Genomic DNA, 23,783 nt, shown 5'->3' on the forward strand with positions numbered 1-23,783 from the left:
GTTTATTTCGCACGACGACGTGCAGATAAGGTGGCGTTTCAATGGCGTCAAGGGTCGTTTTAGCGCGAGCCGTTCATCTAGTGTCGATCCCCCCCATCTGGATGCTCTCCACTTGTCCCCTCTGCGTAAGCACCAGAGGTCCAAGAGCGACAAATAATGAGAAATATTAACTGACACAAGGAGAAAGATCTTAAATTATGTTGGTCGATGCAAGAAAACGAGAAGAAAATTCCCACCATTGGACGTGCGTATCTTTGGAATAAGCAAGGCGATCGCGATTGAGATGTCGATTGAAAACAAATGTTACGAACTCAATGTTTCTCTTGGGGCTGAAATCTTCACATGAGAGTGTCCACTATGAAAATCCAATTTCGGAGTATTAAGTTATGGACAGTAAATGATAAATTTGCTGTTCTAATTACAATTATTCATTGATTAGAAAGTTTCTTTGGGTGTGCTCTGTTTCTTAATCAGAAAACAGGGCGAGACAGGAAGATGTTTGAACTTGGGACCACAGCACAGCACAGCACATTTCTTTCTTGTCCGAGGCAAAAATCACGTGGATTGGATATCTATCTCGACTACTAGAATAACACTTGGTCATAGTTATGTGTTTATCCATTTTAAGTCAAACTAATCGTTCAAGGACTCCTCAATGGAAATCATTAGCCCTTAAACATGTTCTGTAGATGATGCGAAAGTCCTTTCCATTTGAATTAGATAGCTTTCCCTTGACCCACAAAGAGTAAAAATAAAGTAAAAAGAGAAAGGAGACAGCTGCACGTCACTAGCTAGATCACTAGTTACTGGACCCCTCTAATGATTCACGATTGTGATTAGAGAAAACCATAATGATGAGATTTAATGGATAGCGAACAAGGCGTGGTCTTTATTGCCAGAACTGCAAGTAACGTAAGAAATGTGATATTTTTATCAGATTACTTGAAAAAACAAAGCTCCAAAATCTTCATGTGAATGCAATCTGGTTTCAGCTCTTTTACCGCCCACATGGAAGTTTCTTTTTTTTTTTTATGGTGCAATCATGGGAAACAATTGTCATCATACATTGAAACCCGGCAAAGCAGACAGTATATATACTCCAGTGGGACAAAATGAGCACGGACAGAGTGCGTCGTAACAGCAGCTGAAGAGCATTTGTCTTCAGTACAGTCTTCATTTTTTGTTCTTCATGATGGAGGAAGACCCGAATCCAGTTGCAGAGGAATCATCGCCAAATGGCATGGCCGGAGAAGCAGATGGAGAAGAGAGAGACCCGGGAAGCATTTCACTGAAGCAGCCACTGCTCAAGAGACACAGGACACTCTCTTCAAATCCTCTTGCCATGGTTGGAGCTAAAGTTGCACATATAGAGAGCTTGGACTATGAGTAATTTTTTTAAGACAGATCCGATTGCAAATTGTCTTGAATTTTTTTTTTTGGAGGGACTTTCTCCATTTTGTTGATGAGTCTTACCTTTCCTTGCAAGATTTTCATCTGCGGATTGGTGCTTGGTGGGTCCTGTTTTGCAGGATCAATGAGAATGATCTGTTCAAGCATGATTGGAGAAGCAGATCCAAAGTGCAAGTGTTGCAGTACATCTTCTTGAAGTGGACACTGGCTTTTCTAGTTGGACTCCTCACCGGAATCATCGCCACGCTCATCAATCTTGCTGTGGAGAACATTGCCGGATACAAACTTCTCGCGGTGGTTCATTTCATAGAGAAGGAAAGGTTTGATCAGTGATGACCACCTCCACTTCGTGATATCGTCCTTCGTGAGAGTAATTGTTTGCTTTTAAGCAAGAAGACTCGTGGAAATTTTCATACTTCTCGGCAATTGTTTTGATGCAGATACTTAACCGGGTTCCTTTTGTTCACCGGGACCAATTTCATATTGACTCTGTTCGCTGCTGTTCTGTGCGTGTGTTTTGCTCCAACGGCAGCAGGGCCGGGTATACCAGAGATTAAAGCTTATCTCAATGGCGTCGACACTCCCAACATGTTCGGTGCCTCAACGCTGATTGTCAAGGTGGGTTGCGCCTCACAGAGGGCTTTCTGTTGTCAATGGAAAATGGCATCTATGTCGGAACTCGCAGGCAATTTACATTCTAAGTACCATCATAGATTTTGTCCGAGAAGCATTGTCTCGGCTTTAGGTGCTACAGTAGAGGTCTAGCTCGATAGTATGCTCGTAGACTTGAAGAGTGGTTCAGTTATTTGCGGGTCAGTTGAAAGGTGGTATAAAAAGACAAGCAGCTTTTAATGGTGAAAGTCTTAAAAACAAGTAATGCTCAACGATCTCCTCACTGAAATTCACTTCTACTCCTGAGATTCAGGGTATAGCAAATACTGAACCAATCCTCTTTCATTTATGACATCAACTACGACGACACTTGCAAGTTGCAATGAACTTAGATTAAAATCTTTCCAACAAAGAAGCAGGATTGTATGATGATTGACTACGAGTATTCTAATCTGTACAAGCTTGAAGTGTTTGCCGCGAGAATTGACGAGAAATAATACCACCGTGGTTTAGATTGTCGGAAGCATCGGAGCAGTATCTGCAGGCCTTGATCTAGGCAAAGAAGGACCTCTGGTGCACATTGGCAGCTGCATCGCGTCCTTGCTCGGACAAGGCGGCCCTGATGATTACCGTCTCAGGTGGCGTTGGCTTCGCTACTTCAACAACGACCGGGACAGGAGGGATCTTATCACCTGCGGTGCATCATCAGGCGTTTGTGCGGCGTTCAGGGCTCCAGTGGGTGGGGTGCTCTTCTCTCTCGAAGAGGTGGCCACATGGTGGAGGAGTGCCCTTCTGTGGAGGACATTCTTCAGCACTGCCATTGTGGCAGTGGTTCTTAGGGCCTTCATCGAGTACTGCAACACCGGTAGTTGTGGTCTGTTCGGACAGGGAGGACTCATCATGTTCGACGTGAGCAATGTTACTGTGAGGTACCATGTGATGGACATCATCCCCGTGACTGTGATCGGCATCATTGGGGGAGTTCTGGGAAGCCTCTACAACTATGTCCTCCACAAAGTTCTCAGGCTCTACAGTATGATCAATCAGTGAGAACCTCCAACCTTCTCCACATTGTGTCCAAAAGAAAGACTACATAAGTACTAAAATAGATTCTAAGACTCCACTGTTATTATACAAGTTTATAAATGAGAAGTTTGGGTCGGTAATGTTAGAAGATGACTATCGGTATCTGTTGGTCGGATGGCCACTGTCGGTATATCTTTGATAGCTCAGAAAAATGAGGGCTCCAAAAATAAGTAATCTGGGTTATTGAACAAACACTTGCTAATGTTAGTATCATCCAATAACCATTTGATGTACTGAGTATTGCATCCTGGACATAGTAACCTGTAAGTCATGGGTGTAACTGAGGCTCTCTTTCTTGCAGGAAGGGAAGAATACATAAACTTCTGCTGAGCCTGATGGTCTCTTTGTTCACCTCAATCTGCCTGTATGGCCTGCCTTTCCTAGCCAAATGCACGAAGTGTGACCCCTCCCTCATGGATTCTGTCTGTCCCACCACTGGACGGTCGGGCAACTTCAAGCAATTCAACTGCCCCGACGGGTACTACAATGACCTGGCCACTCTGCTCCTCACAACTAACGACGATGCCGTTCGGAACATCTTTTCCACAAACACTCCGAGCGAATACCACGCTATGTCTCTTCTCATCTTCTTTGCGCTGTATTGGATTTTAGGCGTCTTTACCTTTGGAATTGCCGTGCCATCAGGTCTCTTCCTCCCCATCATTCTTATAGGCTCCGCCTATGGCCGTTTGCTTGGAATGGCCATGGGCTCCTATACAAACATCGATCAGGGTCTTTACGCTGTCCTCGGTGCAGCCTCTCTCATGTCAGGCTCGATGAGGATGACCGTCTCGCTTTGCGTGATATTCCTCGAGCTGACCAACAATCTTCTCTTATTACCGATAACTATGATTGTCCTCCTCATATCCAAAACAGTTGGAGACAGTTTCAACCCGAGCATCTACGAGATCATACTAGAATTAAAAGGATTACCTTTTCTGGACGCCAATCCTGAGCCATGGATGAGAAATCTCACCGTTGGTGAGCTTGCCGATGCGAAGCCAGCACTAGTCACCCTCTGTGGTGTGGAGAAGGTGTCCCGCATAGTGGAAGTTCTGAAAAACACAGTGCACAATGGCTTTCCTGTCGTCGACGAAGGGGTGTTGCCTCCAGCAGGACTCGCCACCAGGGCGATGGAACTTCATGGATTGATCCTTAGAGCGCATTTGGTCCAAGTGATCAAGAAGAAGTGGTTCCTACAAGAGAGGAGGAGAACGGAGGATTGGGAAGTGAGGGAGATGTTTTCCTGGATCGATTTGGCAGAGAGGGAAGGGAAGATCGAAGAGGTAGCTGTGACAAGGGATGAGATGGAGATGTATGTAGATCTGCATCCCTTCACGAACACGACTCCTTACACAGTGGTGGAGAGCATGTCGGTCGCAAAAGCCATGGTGCTCTTCAGACAAGTGGGGCTGCGACACATGTTGATCGTACCAAAGTATCAAGCAGCTGGGGTGAGTTATCCATGCTTGTCAATCCCATTATCTTCATGTGCTGATACTTTTAAATTACAAGCCAGGCAAGATGGTTTCCTTTTTCTTTTGTGGTTTTCTCTCAATGCATTAGGCATAGTTATCGGCAAATCTCCATGTCTGCTCTAACAAATGAGACATCAAAGTTGGTATAGCTTCAACTAATAAAGTTTTTAAAAGGAAGATTTCACTTGCCTGACAGCATGCACCGAGTTGCAGGTGTCTCCGGTGGTTGGGATCTTGTCGAGGCAGGATTTGAGGGCCTACAACATTCTCGCCGCCTTTCCTCACCTGGCGAAATCCAAGGGCAGAGAAGGGGAGCATTGAGTCCCCATCCAGATGAAGCAGCTCCGAATTCCCAGTGGAAAGAGACTTCAGAAGATTGATATTCTCAGAGCAACAACCGATATTTTCAATTTCATATTCTTTGGTCAGGCTTGAAAGAAGATAGAGAGGGAGAGATATGGCGAGGCTGTAAAATTTTCAATCAATTAATAAATTATTCTTTCGCAACTCTTTTTCCCTCGATGTCATTCACCTGATCGCTCAATCCTTGACTTCTGCTTTATGTGTGTCTAATGAAGTATTCTTTCTTTCTGAATGCAAGTTGAACGGAGACCTAATCTCACCTCATGGCATCAGAGTTTCCACAAGACTCTGCAACCAGTCCTCCTTCCCTACATACTTGTTCATGCATGTTTCCTAGGCTGTGCACGCTAAAGTCGAGCGGTCTTCCTTTTCCACACTGAATTTCACAAAACGCGACCAAAGAAACGCAGAACCCAACATGCCAAATCCAAAATGGGACAGTGGTTAAAGACTTAAACAGTAGAAGCAGACGCTTTTCTGTGTGCTTATGAAGGATTATTTCCACCTTCTTAACTTTCTCCAGTTACCGATTCGAAGCCAGGAATCTGATCCAACACTATTGTTGCAACAATCGAGAATCGAAATGACAAATGAGGGATTCAAACAATCAAAGTTAACAGCAAAAATCATGATTCTCTCCACAAACATAGTCACAAAAGGCCCCAGAACGTCATACAATGTCGTTGTCTATCAAGTACCAACGAATGACAGATCGAATTCGCTTCAGTAATTACAAGCACCACTCGCTTCCAACTTCTACAACAACAGACATCATAAACACATAGCCAATCAGAACTATCTACCCATCTACCAAATAGTCCCTCTTCCCAGTATACTCTGTATCATTACCCCTATCATCTCCAAAAGAAAGCACTCAAAAGACTGAGAAGGCACAGAGGGTCACCGGGACCATCAGGGACACGAGAAATGCCGAGCCTGGAAATTCGGGACTGGCAGCAGAAGCCGAAGCGGGAGAGGACGAAGACGAAGAAGACGACGCCGGAGTGGACGGGGCGTTGCCGGCGACGGTGGTGACCTTGAGCTTCATGCCCTGGCCGCAGTGGCCGAGGGTCCCGCAGGCAAAGTAGCGGGTGCCGGGCTTGTCGAGCTTGACGACGTCGTTGCCGGTATTGAGGGAGTTGACGCTCGTGCCGGTGTTGCAGTTCTTGTAGGCGGCTTCACCGGCGAGCTCGACCACGCTGTGGAGGCCTTGAGAGTACTTGAACACTGTTCAACGATGGAGTCAGTACAGTCGTTGGGTGAAATTTCCACTTTTGGCAAATGGGTTGTTCTTAGAATTCGAAGCTAAGACACCGAAAATCATGTACATGGACTTTCTGTAATTTTTCAAAACAGGAAGGAAACTTCTAAAGGGAAAGTCACAGATAAAAAGTAGGCAAGCCCTCTATCAGGAGGGATACACAGAGCTTTTGTCATCGCTCTAGGAGCCAATCCCTCGATGGGGTAATACGTCGTCATTCACATGCATTTTCTCGTAGTTTTGTACATAAATTTTCACAATCTACTAAATTATGCCGAGCTCGTGTCATATCAGGTTGGACGGACCGATTAATTGCTACAATCTCGCAATGAGATGGTATTTCTGCCATGTATGGATAGCCATGTCTGATTATACGAAGAGTATAGTGCAGGCGAGTGTCCCCGACACAATCTCGAAATCAAATTCTCGAAATTTCTAACCCAAATTTCGTGATTCGTGGAAGCAAGTTATTACTTTTATGACAAACAACCCACTCCTAAAAGAAGAAGAAGACGACGACGACGGGGACATTACCGAGCTGATCGCCGACTTTGAATGTCTGAGCAGACGTCCAGGAGTTCAAGTCGGTGGATACGTCCCAGCCTTGGCTTCCTCCAACAACATGTTTCGCAGCCGAAGCTTGTCGGGTGATCACCAAGGACACACAGCAAGCCACAAGCAGTACCAGCACCGCTCTTTGAGCACCCTCCATCTTCATTCACTGCCGTATCTTACCCTCTCTGCTTCCTTCCTACTTCTTGGGAATCCCTTATCCGCTTTTATATGTACAATCCTGCACAGCTTCTTCATTCGCAATCTTCCCTCTGGGTCGCCCCATCATTTTATCTGCTGTTACTTTTCTTGCAAGCAGAGTTGGAATTCGATTTCGACAGGGATGGGTCATGATACTATGCATAGTATGCCTTCCAAGCATACATTGATGTTTGGTGAAGAAATTACTCTTCAGGAACTTTCACCACATCCGAACATGGTAATCACTAAAAAGAAAAGAAGGGGTCACTGGCTAAAGATAACGTGTTAAGGCATGTTAAATTTACTCAGACTGGCAATGGGGGGTGTTCAGAGTTTGCATTTCCCGCAAAGCAAAGGATTTGTTGGTTCAAAAGGTCTAAAGCTTGTCTTTGAAACCAAGCTATCAACCATGATTCATCCATCTGTACTTCTCGCTCTTACACTTCTGCATAGCGTGGAAGCTTGCCTTCTCTTTTTCCCTTCATTTTTTTTTCGTTTTTTTGAGCAATTCGGGAAGGAGATTCCAAAATCTATAAATAGGACTATGGCTTTTCTGCGACTATCCAAGGAGTTTCGGATCTTCATCAAGGTCAGAGAAGTTACTTCCTGATCCAGTTTTCGCTGTTCCTGATCACTGATGATAAAAAAAGTGCTTATCTGCTCATTACATGTAGAATACTGCAGAAGTTTCAGAATCATAATCCAGAAGCAAATCAAGGTGGACATGAATAAGCGAGAAGAAAATTTGCGATAAGATGCTACTTCACCTAAGTGCAGAAGCAAAATACTCAAGTCAGATGAGTCAGTTTGCGATATACATGCTTTCGCATAAGATAACGGCATGCATACAAGATTGAAGACCTCTATTGACTATACAGTCTCACGGATGGGTAAATCAGAATTTCCTCTCTCAGCACGAGAGATCCCGACTTCCTCCATGTAAAGCTCAAGCTGATAAACATTTCTAATCATGCACGGCTATTGCAGGGCTCATCTTCTTATTCCCCTCACTTAAACTGCCGTACAAAGACAATCTAGGGAGGCAACAAGGCGTGGTTCTAACGGGTTTCTGCTTCTCCATCACATAATCTCCATTAGAAGTCCTTTCGCTGCTACACATGGAAGTGGGTTTAGAGATGTAAGGCGTTCCTTGATTAGAGCTCGGAAGAACATCGAGTATAGTTGGCTTGGCTTCAGCCTTTGCTTCTGCAGTTGCTTTGTCAGCCAGAGCATCGTGATCGGCAACATCTTCTTGCCCCCCGAGGCTATCTCGGAAAAGTTCAGCGAGTTTCTTTTTCTTAGCTGTTGGGGAAGGTTCGGGAAAGGGGACAGGTGCTTTGTCCTGAGGGGCATTCTTAACCAATTGTGTTCCCCTGAATAAGGATGGGTGGATAGGAGTGTTTCCCTGGGAAGGAGTACTCCCACGAGAAGGAGTCAAATCTGCAGTAGAAACAAGAATGAGCACACAGATAACAAAAAGAAGTACAATTAGAATGATATCAACCCGCAAACACTTTGAACAGTATTTGACATGCTGTTGTTCGCTTCAAGGCATATGATGAATAAAAGCAAACTCTGGTGTTTGACATATGCACTTTGGCTGAAGAATTATCGATTAGAGATCAGTGCAAGTTTGCAGCCCCGGTTCTCAATGTCAAGATGGTGTCAGGTACATTTTGAAGAGACTTCAATTGATTGCCATCACTTCACTCGGTAGAAGACTAAATACCCAATTCATCGCCCCTATCCGAGAGAGAGAGAGAGAGAGAGAGAGAGAGCATTTTGTGAGTGGTGCTTGGTGCTTAATAAGGTGAGAGTGCCAAGATAGTTGTCTAAAACCTGCCATTTTACAAAAGCATCCTCCTCAATCAAGAGCAACTTAAATTGATAAAAGGAAGGAAGCAACTCAACTAGTGAAACATTAAGCAAACCATAAAGCACCACGCATATTTCTTACCACCATTGACACTGAAAAAATCATCTTCACAGTCCGACTCTAACCAGGGCTTCGAATCGAAGAAAACATCCTCTTTACTGCCTGCATTTGACAAAGATAGGTAGTTCAAATGCAAGCATTGATAATACAAGAAAATGAAACCACATAGGAAAAACACAAGTCGATACAGCACGCATTCAGATTTAAGCATCTAGAGAAGCAAAGCTTATTGGGTCGCTCAGCATAAAGATCAAATCCAGTAATTACACGATAGTTCATTCCTTTAGTCAGCTAATTACAACAACAAAAAACAGAAAAACTAGTGACGCAAACATCATCACCACTCTCTAATAAATGAAAGGATCTTTGAGTGCTGCTTGGTTTAGGCGGCACTGTTGAACAGAAGTAATGTAAGTATAAGAAATCAAAAGGATAGTCTCCTTGAAAAGGAAAACACTTTGAACAGATATAGCAATTAAAGAAGATAGTATGGTATTAAAAACATGTGCTTAATAGGAAAAGGCTAGGTTCTGCGTATTCTGTCCAAATGTCCGAATGATCTTCCAATAATCGACGTACTACTTTAATCAAATTTAAGGTCCATCATTGACCTCTCATCTGATGAAGCTAAAGGCAACTCGATACAAAGTCAAGAACAATTGCAACCCGAAGTGTTCAAAAATTACCTACTAAATTTTTACTGTAAATTCCAATTGTCTTTCCGATTAAATCGTATAACTGCATTCTACTTTGCCTCTCAGTCTCACAAGACAAAGTCCAGATTCGAGTGAAGCCCTGATCGAAACATGCCCTCCAAACGTCCCTCCACCACAACTAGTCTTCGTAGGGAGCAACAGAACAACTCTTTGATCTGTGAGCGTGCCCCTGAGTTCAGTATCATATAGACTACTGCTCCATACAAGAAATCCCGTTATCACTTGCCACTTATACGGCTTGAATATACACATTGCTCACAAAGAAGCTTTCTTAATACAGAGAAGACCAAGCAGTTAAAAGATATAGGAGAGGTCCTGTCTATTCCGGGTGACTATTCCCTCAAACAGGGTTGGTAAATATGATGTGAAATCATCAAAGCCTCAGCGAGCAACAATCTTTGCAGATTCAGTATTCCAATCATCACAAAAATTAACTAGTCTAGATCATCATGGGCGATAGTAAATAAACAAACAAATCATCCAATTGCCGGAAAAACTCCTTGACCGGGCAAATTGCGAAATAAGGACTTGAAACATTCCCATCAAAAAGAGGGGAAAAAAGCCAACACATCTGCGAACTAAAGCTTCACAAAGCAGATTGCTTAAGAAACTGAACTACACCATAAAATAAAGCACAAAAAGAACCATTTCGTCATGACCATACAAAAAGCGAAGCTCGTGGATTGCCCTCGTTTGTGCTTCGACAACAAGCAATCATTTCATCATCAGGCAATCAATAAAGGGGCAAAAACACCATTACTTCAAACACACACCGCAAAATCATACAAGAAACGATAAAGAAAGGGAAATGAAAAAAGGCGTTCCTTTACACGACGAAAGGAAAAGTCGGAAGCAAAAGCCCCACTCCGTTTCCCTGCTTCCATTAACCACACCAACGCCCTCCATCCCAGAAGTATATCAAAGGGAAAAAGAGAAGGACGTCGAGATCGCACCGTAGTCTCTGAAACTCGTCGTTGACCGAGGACCAGGCGACCACTGAGACTTGAGGGAGCCACCATTGATCGGAGCCTCGCCGTCGACAGCCTTTTCCTTGATCGGCGAAGGCGGGATCGCCGCGGCGGAGCTGGAGTTCCCGCGAGCTGATGAAACGCACGAACCCATTCCCTCCCTACTCTTTCTAAACTGACAGCGCAGAAACCATTGCAGCGTCTGGAGTACCCAAACAAAAAAGAGAGCTTTTCACAGAGGAGAGAGAGAGAGAGAAACGAGCCGGTGACGTGGTTTTTTTTTTTTTTGCGATATTTGTTGTGTGCTAAAGTAGAAATTTTGGACCAAAAAAAGTAGAAATTTAGGTGAAAAAAATGGAAAAATCAGAGGTTTTGAGAAATTGGTGATTGTGGTTTTAATACATGGCAAGTCAATCTTAGGTGCGGTTCACTATAAAAACCAAGCAATTATTCTCATGCGAACCTGTTCGACCAAAAAGAAGAACAGGAAACCTATAGTGGGGTGTGAAAGCGTGGACACAAGTCAAGTCACTCGACCCGCTTAATAAACGAGAATGTTCTGAAGTGGTTTGAGAATTAGATACGATTGATTAACTTCTTGAAAATCGTTGTGCCTTATAACTTGATTCGAGAATTCCTCAAGACAATACATTTTGACTATCGCGAGATATATTGGTAATTGCGGATCTTCTGATTGGAATGGAATTCGCAACGTACGAAGCGATTTTATTTTGATCAAACTTCTCGACCTTTACTACATAAAGAGGAAAGATATGAACCTCCTGAGAAAGTCTAGAAAAATCTAGGGCACGTCCCATTTGTCTGTTCCTCTGCTAGGACTTTATTTCTTTCTCACATGGCCACGTTTGTCCTTAATCTTTGATTGGGCACGGTTTAAAAAAACCCTATTAATTCCAATTTCATCTGAAGGGGAACTTGCATTTTGATGTGTGGACATCATTGTATTTTAACAGCTTTGACTCATCAATGAATACAAATATCTTGATGGGTATTTTTAGAACTCAAGGCATTGGCTTTAGCTTTCAATTTGAATCTCCTCCCTTTGTTGTTGTTGTTGTTTTTTTTTTTTTTTTATAACCGAAGTTTCCCACGTGTAATGAACTATTCCTGGGGGTGGTGGGGATATGAGCGTTAATGCCACCAGTTAAGTCCTCCAAGATATGGTCGGGGAGATTCGAACTTGAGACCTCATAAGTTTAACTGTCCAAAGCCCAGGGATCTCACCAACTCGGCCAACGCTTCATTTCATCCCTTTGTTTTTTTTTTTTTTTGTGCCAATTTGATTGTTCAATTGTCCAATTTCGTCTAGAATGTCCATTGATGGTTCTTTAAGGATTTTGATTTAATGCTCAAGAACCGGACAAGTCCTAAAGGTAGGTGGCCTTCAAGTATGTAACCTAAGCATTCAATGGTGCCTCCCTCCGCGTAAGTGCCATGGACCTTGGCTTATTTACCTACCAAAGCACAACCTTTTTCAAACTCTGTCATGGATTCAATGAAGTGGGGAGGTCTCAAAAGGTGGCTCAAAATTAGAAGGTTAAGTCCTGGAATTTATATTTCTTTCTAGTGACATAAGCAATGATGATGGAGCGGAAAATAATCATTTTTTGAGAATATTATTAAGTTGATAACGCATATATAATTAAAGAAATGGATATGATTCATTAGCTAACCCGTGATGGACGAGTTCGTGCTTGTGAAAATATATTTTGGGCTAATAGACTTTGTTTCGAAAAATAAACTGTATGTGCCGTAATATAAAATGAAAAGAATCTCTTACTTTTAAAGGATAATCGTCTTTTCTTAATCGCAAGCTTGTGATTTTTGTCCAACCGAAATTGTCTAAATATCCCTATCTTATCTAAAAGTCTCGAATACCCTAGCCTCGTAGCCGACCTCCCAATCGGGTTTGCCACCACCTTCCCGGCAACCGGCCACCGCCTTCGCCGTCGCAACTCCATTTCGCTCACTTCCGCCCAACCAATGCGAAATCCCCTCTTTCTCTCTCTCTCTCTCTCTCTCAAGGGTCACTGTCATCAAAGTTGTGGCAAAGCGAAATTACGATTGGGCTTTCGATTTAGGCCTCAAAATTTTCATTATAAAAGACAAAATTGCCAAAAAGCATGTTCAGCCAAAGTTGAAAATGACAGTAGATTTAACAGGTGGAGAAACACTCCCCGTGACTTGAGTGATGTTTATCAGGAAATGAAACCCCGGTTTTATCCGTTCGCATTTGCACTAATTCTTATTTGTAAGTTAATATCTACAAGTCAATAAGTTCAGAATTCAATTAAAAATTGAAGGAAATAGCCTGGGCAAAGGTCAAAGGGCAAAAAAAATAAAAGAATAATAAATCATGCTCGGAACCAAGCCGAACCAAGGAGCTGGACCGGATCGAAAAATCTTAATTCTCTCCTTTTAGTTTTACCTTGCATTTTGTATTTTTTGTTATTGCTCGCTCTGTCTCTTGTTTATCCTCTCTCTCCCTCTTTGCTCTGCTTCGCCCACTTCTTCACATTTCCTCAACAAGGATAAATCATTCGAAGCTCACGAACCTCCTGTAGATCGGTTCACTTTGCTGGCAAGAAGAATCGAAGGCGCTTAAAATCCATTTCTCATGCCCTTGTCGATGTATAGGGTTTTCAAAGACATTTGCATTGTGTAATCGGATAATCAAAGACTCGAGCAACACTTTTAAAAAAAAAAAAAAAAAAAAAAAAAAAAGGGGTTATTTTATGGGGTAGGATTTATTTTTCAAAGACATTTGCAATCTGTGTAATCGGATATTTTACAATGGAACGATTTTGTAAATTTGTTCGAAGCCAACTTTTATTGCTTTTGAAGAATCAAAGATCAAATGAGGAAAAAAACGAGATTACCGAGTTCACCCAAGATTAGGACAAAGATTTTCTATTTTTAGTGGATCATGCCCGAACCGGGCTAACTAAACCTGGAATGGATTGACATGACGTACATGGTAGGTTTTAGGTTCTCAAAATTGAAAACCACGGTCCTTGATTGAAGAGTGACTAACAAGAGAATGTCTACACTATATTGGAGGCAAAAGAGGTTACAAAAAAAGAGGAGGGGTTGGGCATCGTTAAGCGTCTTTGATTTCGAATAGTGTAGGTGCATCATTAGTATTCATAAAACTATGGCAAAAAAAAAATTGGATCGAAAATATTTAGGGGGTTTATTTCACAAAAGAAATTTAAGATTTGAAAAATTATTTTTTCTAACAAAAATCAATAAATTAATAAATTTTTATTATCTACGAAAATAATTAGACATAAATTTAAATTGTATAATAAAATATTTTTTTTCATTAACTCAACCAATCAATTTTTCGAAAATATGTTTCAAATTATCAAATTTTTCATAGACCTCAGCTTGTCCATTGGAAAAGACAAAAAATTGCCAAAAAGCATGTCTAGCTAAAGTTGAAAATGACAACAAGATAAGATCACCCAAAAAAAGGTCAAAACTAGATTAACCGGGTGGAGAAACACTCTCGTGACTCGAGTGATCCGATGTTAGTTAGGAAAAGAAACCCCGGTTGCGTCCGTCCTTCTTTCGCTATTTCTAATTTGTAAGTTAATATTCACAAGTCAATGCTTATTTGAAATTCAATAACAAATTAAAGAAAACCAACCTGGGCAAAAATCATTAAAAAGAAACGTTGTCGTGGGATATTTCAAGACAGCCACTTTGAGCCAATTAAGCTTTGCTTCGTTGGATTTTTTTTCCCTTAGTTTTCGGTTTACTCTCTTTGTAAACCATGTGGGCATTGGCATTTCGATGTTCGAAACACTCGAAACACCTCAAATTCCGAACTATTCTTTATCTTATCGAACGTGCACATTCATGGTATGTCCGTGGGAAATAGATTGTGTGGTTAAGGCTATTCCCGATAGGAATTCACGTGTCTAATCGGATTTTACTAGAATAACAGTCTTTTATGTGGCTATGAGAATAACAATATATTATCATGCGTAAATTCTTAAAAGAATAGATCCCGTAATAATTTTTAATTGTTATATTCTTTTTTTGTGACAAAAAATAGATTATTAACATAATAGTCACCATCGTTACATAATTAATTTCCTTATCTCACCACCGCCCATTGTTTACTCGAATGTATCACGATCTAAGTGACCTGACATGCACTTCTTTCTAGTTAATTAGTGGGAGTGGGGTTGGTTTTTGGGATTAAGTAAGGTCATTGGGGGCCAAAGCAACCTTAGATGGAGACAAAACAATCAGTCTAATTCGAACCATCACTAATGGTTCCATTTACCTCATTTAGAAAATTGCGTCGCGATACGGAATCTTTTGCTTTGGCTTTGTCGCTCCTCTTAGTTACATGCTCGCCCTTTTTGGGTCCACTCGTTCATGTTCATTTAATGAAAGACCGTTCGTGGGAAATAGCGTTTCGAGAGGATCGTGATGAAACCAACCACCACACCATCGGACCATATGTCGACCACGATGTCATGTTCTAGGGCTTACATACAAGTTCCATTGTCGACGTATCGACTAAGCAAGCCTCGTGTATAATGTATCGGTACATTTCCGAGGGGCGAATACGGATATTCGTAACTCATGCAACTCTTGGGTGGTACCCGGATGTGAGGCACTACGAAGCATTTTATTGCAATAGATGAAAATAAAAAAGGTACATCCTTTCTTAGGAGATGTTTCGATTGAGGCGCACACTTTACACGCGAAGTATAGTAACATTAATTGGGTTTCGGATCTTCTAGGTAACCGATTCGATTTGGATTTACAACGTTGTGAAACACCATCTTTAGGGATGTGCACCTGTTGCGATCCAACTCGAGAACCATATTGTATCGGTCGGTTCTCTGGTCCCAAACTTTTGCAACCAGGAATAACCGGTTTGGCTCCCAATTCTTGGTCTCTAGTCCGGGATCGGACCATACCGGTATGCCTTAACATACATGCATATATACATACACACATGCATGGTCCGACCCCCAAAAAAAAAAAAAAATGGTGAGGCTAAGCTGGTAGAGGCAAAAGAAACCTTAGGCCTCTGACTTTACTCTCTTCTATGGGGAGAAACAAAAGAAAAGAAAATCCCATTTCTGTGCATGAAGAAGCAAAAATTCGTGAGGCTTGGTTCTCGGGTAGAAAGCATCGGTTTCCAATTCTATAGTGATCTACAATCATTTTGAGATACATAAATCACTGACTTAGATGCGGCTTGCATACAACATGAGAAATGAAACAAATGTTGAATGAAAATATACGAGACTATCCACGATTCGAAACTACTCAACTCACGCATTATGTGCGCTGATTATGGTCTATCTATAATAAGATTCGAGTTGTTTGGAACCAACGAAAAGATGGTTATGCCCCATCATCATTCGGTGCGAGACAAAAAAAGGTCTTGACGTACAAATTTGGAATAATTAACAAGTGGGAAAGAAGTTGGAAACTATGGCTATTGCAAGAATGGGGGAATACTTTCGTCCAGAAAGTACGCGACCTTTTATGTACTGTCAAATCTCGGGGCACGAACCGGACGATCCATCCACGGTGCAACGTGGTGGGGGGCCCTATTGAAAAAGTTGTGTGTACGCCACCCACGCCCCGGAGAGGGGGGGGGGCGGCGGTCTAATTCCATCGTGCGGGTCCAATGTCCATAAAAAATCTCGAGGAATTGAACCGGGGGAAGGATGTGGAATGGTGATTGATGACGTCATAATTGTTGAGGACATGTCCTTTTCTTTTGGGAATTATTGATCGAGTCGGCTGGATTGGTCACGTCACGTGACGACCGAAATCACGACTTTGTCTCCATCCGTCGAGGCATTATCGCGATTATCATTTGTTATTTTTCTAGCACAATCTTGTAACATTCTTGGACAATAAATCACGTTCGATGAGGCCCGCCGACCACGTTTGATCAGGCCCGCCGACCACGTGGTCTCTGTTCCTCCATGCTAGGATAGCATCTTCCCAAGAGTGGGACCCCCACATGCCATTATTTGTAATGTAGAAGATTTGTGACTTTTGAGATTAGTCTTCTATCAACATGTACATATTCATACTTCTTTTACAATTCTTTTTTTTTCAATAGGCCAATATTCTGAACTTTGACCAAAAAATAAAAAGGACTTTTAACTTTTCGGAATTTTTAGACGGACACGGTCAATCCATAAATCGATGAAAAAATAAAGGGAGCATGTATTAACTGGGAGAAATTTAATATGATTTGATATGGCATTATATAAAAGAGAGAGAGAGAAAGAGCCTTAGCAAAATAATAAGTACCAAGATCATGGAGTATCGAAATGTTTCGATGAACATCTATTCTTCCGAGTTCTCAGCAAAGGTGATAATCAATTCTTCTGAGTTAGGTATAGTATCAATCGATGATGCACGTGTGATGACCTCGTGGAAGACTGATGACTCCTTCACCATCCGACTATGGATGACGTGGCTAATGACGCTAACTTGTACATAGTCAGGAGACGCTTCAGACATATCGACAAAAGTCACGTGACACCGTTTTCATTAAAGGTTATCGTTTATGCTTTATGTGTTTTTAAGAGATCATATTAATCATGCCGCATCAGATTGTTCAAATGAAAAATTTAACGATCAGCGCTTTTGTCCATCCGCCGAAGCTCATGGGGTTTATTGGGTCAATTGGAAAGTGGTGCACTCTTTGTCCTGAAGACGGGTTTCGATATTGTTTCTGGGATTTGGCCCGGTAATAACTTGATTAATTTTTGTGCTTTTCTGGTCGAGCAATCTTGTTTACGTTGCATTCTCGCAATAAAATGCCACAGGCCCATGAAGTTGAAGGGGCCTTCTTTTGGTCCAGGCCCAGCACGGCCCAGCCCATTGTGTGTGTCTCTCTCTCAGTGCTGAGTTCTTTCCGCATCGTCGTCGTTCACCAAACTCGGGTCTCATGTAGTCTGCGGCTCCTTTTCAACGCCTGCTCGTTTCTTTCCCTCGCAAGGCATCTGCTTTGTTTACGTCAAGCTTTTCAGCTACCTTCCTCTAAAAGAAGAGAGAGAGAGAGAGGATGGGAGTGACCGCGAAAATAGCGCCGTCGATGCTGTCTTCGGACTTCGCGAATCTGGCTTCGGAAGCCCAGCGCATGCTCGATTGTGGCGCCGATTGGCTCCACATGGACATCATGGTACGCTCGAACATAGTCCGCAATTCAACTTTTTTTTTTTTTTGTTTCGTTTGCGGAGATTGTGTTGGATTCTGTGTGCTGCTCGTTTTCAGTCGATCTCTGTATGATGTGATCTCAGTGGCTTTTGGCTTGAGCTTGTACCCGGTGCTGATGGCTACCTAAAGCAGATTTAGGTTTCAGATTTACATCTTAGCTGCTTTGCTGTTATAGTGCTAGTAAGTTGAGGCGGGATCAATTTATCACTCTGATTCTCACCACTAAGTGAGCGAAAATGATGCAGCTGAATCGAGGAGATGTAAGCAACTTAGGTCGTTTGCTTAGCTTTTTGGCGGGACGTGTGATACAAAGGCGTATCCACTCTCAGTATTACCCTATCTCGAGAGGATCCCAATCCCAATCCCAATCCAAACCCAAATCCAAATCCAATGCCCAAGTTCTATGTAGTTAAAAGATTATCTGATAATGTATATGGGTTGTGTCTTTTGATGAATATGCATTTCATTGGAACGGAACAGAGTTGCAGCCCTCTGAGAAAATACCACAATTAGAAAGTAGAAAAAATAGAACACAAGCGAGAGAAAAATTCGAAAAGTAAATTGCAATCTAAAGAGGAACCTATCAACAGCATGGCCTAGAACTCTAGCCATAAGTTCCGCAACGTGACCTTGTATTCTTGAATGCTGACTCATTCTTCTCCAACTCTTCTTCATTTGAGTGCTCTGCTACATTGTTGTTTTTTATGCAGGAGCACAATTCAATTTTTGATTATTTTCTTTTAATTATGTCCCTTATTATGTTATTAGGTAATAATCAGTCATAAGTTAGTCGTGTGACTTTTAATGAGCTCCAGCGGTTGAGATCAGATTGTTTTTCGGATCAAGGGTTTAGATCATCTTTCATCTGTAACTCTAGTGTAAATAGGTCTTTTAAGTCCCTTTGTCATTACCTTTACTCATTCAAAAAAATCATTGGTTTCTATAAAGCCTGGAATATCTTCTCTGATCCAGCTTCAATTAAACTCAACTTCAGCCCTGATTTTGTTCCTTTTGCTATCAGTTATTTTTCTGACTACGTCAAGTTGGTATTAGAGCCCCTGGTTAGGGTTCTCCCCATATCAGTTTTATTTTCATGGTAATGTTCTCTCTGTTTCTGTCAAACGTCAATGTCTCATACATCAACCTAAAAGCATGAGCTGATGGATGAGATGATTGTGACCTTCCTTTGTCTTGGATGCAAACTGCCAATTTGAAATATGGCTAAAGAATTTTTTTTCTATGCATTTTTATGGAGGATGACTTTGGTTGGTGTTAACTTCCTCTTCTGGTCACTAACCAAGGACTACTTTTGTCCATCATTAATTTTGGTGTATGAAGTGCATTAGCAATATATCCTATGCTTCATACCTGTTACGCATCATAGGGTATTCTCGTTTAGAAGTTTGTACTCTGTTTGTAACGAAGTGACATGGTTGTCCTAATTATCTGCAGGATGGGTAGGTTTCCACATTCAGTTCAATCTCGTTGCTGTTAAATGGCCTTATGAAGAGATTTCAGTCTAGCGACATGCTTCCATCTTCTCTTATTTTCCCTTCTTCTTCTTCTTCTTCTTTTCAAATTTTACTTAAAAGGAATTTTAGGTTAATATTTGTACATAGTCAATTTCAACGAGTAGTTTTACGTACTGTGGAACTTTTGCTTGGATACACATTTATTCTCGTGCATGCTAGCTTCATTTAGCCCAAGTTTGCTGATTGCAGGATCGACCAGGCCATTTGAACTTCTATATGTCTAACGATCTCAAACCATGAAAGTTGTACAAATCTGAAGTGGATGAAATGGTGACCCCTATAAAGGCATGAAACTCCAACCCCTCCCCCTTCCCTCCGGAAAAAGAAAATAAAGATAAAGGAAAGTTATACAAATGTCAAGTGGATGGAAGTCGGAATAACTAGTAGCATTCACTAAGAATCATTGATAGAAAGGACTGGAGAAGAAAGATTTGCATGGTTGTGCTTGGCTGGTATTAGATTAAACCTCATTTGAGTAGTTGACATGAGCAACAAATTAGCTTCTTCTCTTGCAAACATGAAGATGTGAGGCTGAAAAGATTAGACCTGCTTTTTGATAAGTGAAGTGCTGCGCGATGTTTACAATATGAGAGAATGCACTTAAGAGGTTCGTGCCCTAAACATAAGAATTTGGAAATATCTTCACTGTGTGTTTTGCTGCATAACAGACGAGATAAGGATATAAAAATCAAGTCAATTGCCTATGGGAGCTTGTTGACTGGTATTATGTTGATGGGCATGACAAACAAGCTCTCCTCGTAGGCACTGGTGTACTACGTGCAGTCATTCTACTTCTCAGCAAAAATATGTTTGAATGACATCTCAGTCAAATACTTTCGGTTCCAGGCATTTTGTCCCTAATCTAACTCTAGGTGCTCCAGTCATCAAGAGTTTGAGAAAGCATACCAAGTAATGTTCTATCACAATTTTTTCCTCCATTAAGTTTGTTCTTTTACCTATTAGCGATTTGCAAAAGTAAAGTTTGATTATTTTGGGTTATACAGGGCTTATTTGGATTGCCATCTTATGGTCACGAATCCTCTTGATTATGTTGAACCTTTGGGGGACGCTGGTGCTTCAGGTTTTACGTTTCATGTTGAGGTGTCAAAAGGTAGTGCCCTCATTCTCTTTTTTGGTGCTGACTACCTGGACTTTTCTTTTAAATGTCCCCTTATTTATTTGATAATATCTGCTGGTTGCAGAAAACTGGCAAGAACTTGTGAAGAAAGTCAAGTCAAAAGGCATGAAGCCTGGTGTGGCTTTAAGACCTGGAACCCCCATCGAAGAGGTTTACCCTCTGGTGTGTATTTCCCAAAATCCATACTTCATTTATGAACTATCGTTCTTCATAAGGATTTTGGTTAATTAGTGGACTTTCATGGGATCCTTTTAAAATCGTTTTGTCATGTTCTGACATGTTCTGAAGAGTAGCAATAGCATCTGTTACAGTCTTTTTATACTTTCGTAGGTCGAAGGTGAAAATCCTGTGGAGATGGTCCTTGTCATGACTGTAGAACCTGGGTTTGGTGGGCAAAAGTTTATGCCAGAAACGATGGAAAAGGTACCCCAGTGACCCAGTCCTTTGTATCTTTATTCTGTTTTCGAGCAATTGTTCTAAACTCTCATACGTTGGTGTATTAATTGGTCAATTTTCTGCTCAGTGAAGTCATTTCAAGCTTGAACCTGTCTAAGCGGCCTTGCACCCATTGGTTTATTTTCAGGTTTGCGTTCTGAGAGCTAAATACCCATCACTTGACATAGAGGTATGTGTTCATCGTAGTAGTTTGACCAATCCCTCTGCCAACAACTGATGAACTAGTCAGTTATGTTGAAAGTAATTTTGTTCAGGTGATGTTTTGTTTGACAGTATGCATGCCTTTGTGAGAAAATGACTCCATTTACAAGTCATTTCAAAATTTCGTCTGTTAATTTTATTTTAAAGATGTTGAAATCCTGCCCTTGTTGGAGAATGATGGTGAAGAACTGGATAGGGAACTTCATTGATGCATCTTAATGGGCTCCTGGTAGTATTTGTTCATAACACCTGACCTTCCCAATATATCAGGTTGATGGCGGTTTAGGACCTTCTACCATTGATATGGCAGCTTCTGCGGGGGCAAACTGCATTGTTGCTGGAAGTTCAGTGTTTGGATCACCAGAGCCAGCACAGGTTATACTTCATATGAGGAAAAGTGTCGAGGAAGTGCAGAGTAGTAGTTGATACTGTTGAAGGCAAGATACTTCACTTGATTCTTCTCGATTTATACATGTAACATGTTGCTTTAATTATATGGCTCAATTTTTATGTAAGATATGTGCACTTGCCTTCCCTGTAATGATGTGACTAATAAAGCCCAAAGACGAAGACAATGTTTTTGGGACATCCAAAGCATGAGAGGTTTCTGAGATGAATTATGCACAGACATCATGGATTTTAATCCAGATTCATCATTTGGTTGGATGTGTTAATCACACTTCGTTTCTTGTCAGCTTGAATGTTTTTAAGGTGGGCACTATATGCACATGGGCATAAGCAATGAGCGTCTAGCCAGAGTGTCTGTTAGCGTTACACAAAGAGCTAGTTGAATCTTTGTGTATGGTGATGATAGATGTGAGGGGACTTGCTTCAATCTTAGTCGCAAGTATGCACGTTTTTCTCATAAGATTCTGTCAATTATGCAGTTCAGATGCTTCGTGTAAAGTACGGCATTGAATGCTTCAGCGAGCTCAAGCTTATAGGTGCGGCCGTCCTGTACCCCACGAGAGATCTTTGCCATTATTGGCATCGAAGAAATATAAACAATTTATAAACACGCCAACTTCATAAGAGTAGTCAATTTTCACAAGTGCGAGTCTTTAGCATTTCATGCTGGTCCTACGCTTGGGTCGAAAATGTTATAGGAGATCAGTCCTCTGCTTTGACCACCTAAAAAGGTCACTCGGGCTTTTGACCGATGGCTCTTGATCCAAACTTTCGAAGTATTTTTTAGGGTTTGCATTCTGTAGTTGCTCTTCTTTTGGGGCAAGGATGCATGAGTGCCCAGCATGTGTTGTCACGTGAACGCGACCCCTCCTTTAATTTTCCCTTGGGGCTCGCAATCTTCCTTTTTGTACTCTTATATTTTTGGCAAATGTGGAGGAGAGAGCACTTGCCAGTCCTTCTGCATCGTTCCAGAGAAAAAGTTAAGAGTTGAGCCGAGTCGAGGCGAAAGTCAATCAATCGAGTCAATGTCAATTGTCCTTTACTCCATATTTGAGCTCAATCCAGCTTCATTCCTCTTGCTCGTGCCCCGATTCGTGAAGATCTTAGATTGAACACCAGTTAGACTTGTCGAATATTGAATCCAGCTATCACCTGGGCTACAAGTTAGACAGAACTCTTGAGGCAGAGAAGATTTGAAGTAGTTCAAGAATCTTATGGAGCTAGCATACATAATGATTGTCGTGTTCTTGTTTGTCCTATGTATTTCTACCATATTGTAAGAAGGCAAACATATCCCACACATTCCATAGTTCCTAGGAGGACGCTTCATGAGCAAGAGAGCATGAATCTCACAGCTGGGAACAATTTGAATTCCCATGGAAGGGAGGAGATATTGTACTTTGCCAACAAAAAGGATGTGAATTGGACACAGTGTCACGGTCCGAAGGAGACGATGCATCCGAACATGCCGGCGCCTCGTCGCTGTACTCTGTGACTGTTCGTGGCGATTCTCAAGATAATAAGTAATTATAAAATCCACCGTCCTTGGGCATTGTCCATGCACAGCGGAACAGCAGAATTTTTTTCATCGAATCTAGGACTCGACATCTTCATTCTTTGAACTTTGATATCGATATTACCATTTCCCTTTCTCAGTGGACTCCACTCTTCCAGTTGCTCTGAAGATTGGAAAACACATGGCAACTGCCTCCAGCTCCGTGATGGCGACACGTGTCGCGCGACCGGCCATCAAGAATGTAGCTGATGAGTGCTTCCTTGCATGGAATATATGTCCTTTGTCGATGTAGGAATTTCATGGCCTGTTTGACCCATCAATCTTGAATTTGATCACCCTTTTGGTCTTCTGCTCCTGCTTTACCCTGCATGGCGCCTCTTCCATCTATCTCCGTTTTGCCAGTGCTCGAGATGTTCTTTTCAAGTTTTGGCCTTGTCGTCTCGCTAATCCTTGCGTGCATGGCTTCGTGAAAAGGGTTCTAGCTTGCGAAATTCGCAATAATCAAAGAGGGTGGCTATTGACTACGCCCCTTCTCCCGAGTAAATCATGTGGTTTCATGACCTATAATATGAAATGCTATGGACCCGAAACCGGGCCTTGAGACCCGTGATGGTGCTTCAAAATTGGGTACGCCATGGTCCGCGCCATATGCCGATGTCCTGATAAGAAGTAAAAGAGACAAGGCCATGGTTCTACACACACTTGAATCTTGG

At 41.8% G+C, this 23,783-nt stretch overlaps 4 protein-coding genes across 5 annotated transcripts; 2 read left to right on the forward strand and 2 right to left on the reverse strand.

Moving 5' to 3' along the window:
* Positions 1 to 1,095: 1,095 nt before the first annotated feature.
* Positions 1,096 to 5,105, forward strand: LOC115751190 (chloride channel protein CLC-b). Its single transcript, XM_030688955.2, has 6 exons — positions 1,096 to 1,386; positions 1,530 to 1,730; positions 1,851 to 2,028; positions 2,536 to 3,068; positions 3,410 to 4,562; positions 4,800 to 5,105. Exons 1-6 carry the CDS (start codon positions 1,190 to 1,192, stop codon positions 4,905 to 4,907), a joined length of 2,370 nt encoding a protein of 789 aa, XP_030544815.1. The 5' UTR covers positions 1,096 to 1,189; the 3' UTR covers positions 4,908 to 5,105.
* Positions 5,106 to 5,562: 457 nt separating this feature from the next.
* On the reverse strand, positions 5,563 to 7,017 carry LOC115751194 (basic blue protein). The gene is made up of 2 exons (XM_030688959.2): positions 6,745 to 7,017; positions 5,563 to 6,176 (listed from the first exon to the last, which is right to left on the reverse strand). The coding sequence occupies exons 1-2, from the start codon at positions 6,926 to 6,928 to the stop codon at positions 5,824 to 5,826; spliced, it is 537 nt and encodes a 178-aa protein (XP_030544819.1). The 5' UTR covers positions 6,929 to 7,017; the 3' UTR covers positions 5,563 to 5,823.
* A 668-nt stretch (positions 7,018 to 7,685) lies between these two features.
* On the reverse strand, positions 7,686 to 10,855 carry LOC115751192 (uncharacterized protein At3g27210). Its single transcript, XM_030688958.2, has 3 exons — positions 10,569 to 10,855; positions 8,921 to 9,001; positions 7,686 to 8,403 (listed from the first exon to the last, which is right to left on the reverse strand). Exons 1-3 carry the CDS (start codon positions 10,735 to 10,737, stop codon positions 7,928 to 7,930), a joined length of 726 nt encoding a protein of 241 aa, XP_030544818.1. The 5' UTR covers positions 10,738 to 10,855; the 3' UTR covers positions 7,686 to 7,927.
* LOC115751077 (ribulose-phosphate 3-epimerase, cytoplasmic isoform) lies at positions 8,710 to 21,812 on the forward strand. Of its 2 annotated transcripts, XM_048272309.1 has the most exons (9): positions 8,710 to 8,740; positions 17,661 to 17,784; positions 19,272 to 19,276; positions 20,198 to 20,260; positions 20,356 to 20,462; positions 20,554 to 20,651; positions 20,820 to 20,912; positions 21,073 to 21,114; positions 21,417 to 21,812. In XM_048272309.1, the coding sequence occupies exons 2-9, from the start codon at positions 17,668 to 17,670 to the stop codon at positions 21,570 to 21,572; spliced, it is 681 nt and encodes a 226-aa protein (XP_048128266.1). In that variant the 5' UTR covers positions 8,710 to 8,740; positions 17,661 to 17,667; the 3' UTR covers positions 21,573 to 21,812. The 2 variants fall into 2 exon arrangements, with proteins under 2 accessions (XP_048128266.1, XP_048128267.1); XM_048272310.1 differs by lacking the exons at positions 8,710 to 8,740; positions 17,661 to 17,784; positions 19,272 to 19,276 and adding an exon at positions 19,292 to 19,336.
* The last annotated feature ends 1,971 nt before the right edge of the window (positions 21,813 to 23,783 follow it).

Source organism: Rhodamnia argentea, chromosome 11, assembly GCF_020921035.1.
Source record: "Rhodamnia argentea isolate NSW1041297 chromosome 11, ASM2092103v1, whole genome shotgun sequence".
Lineage (NCBI taxonomy): Eukaryota > Viridiplantae > Streptophyta > Magnoliopsida > Myrtales > Myrtaceae > Rhodamnia > Rhodamnia argentea.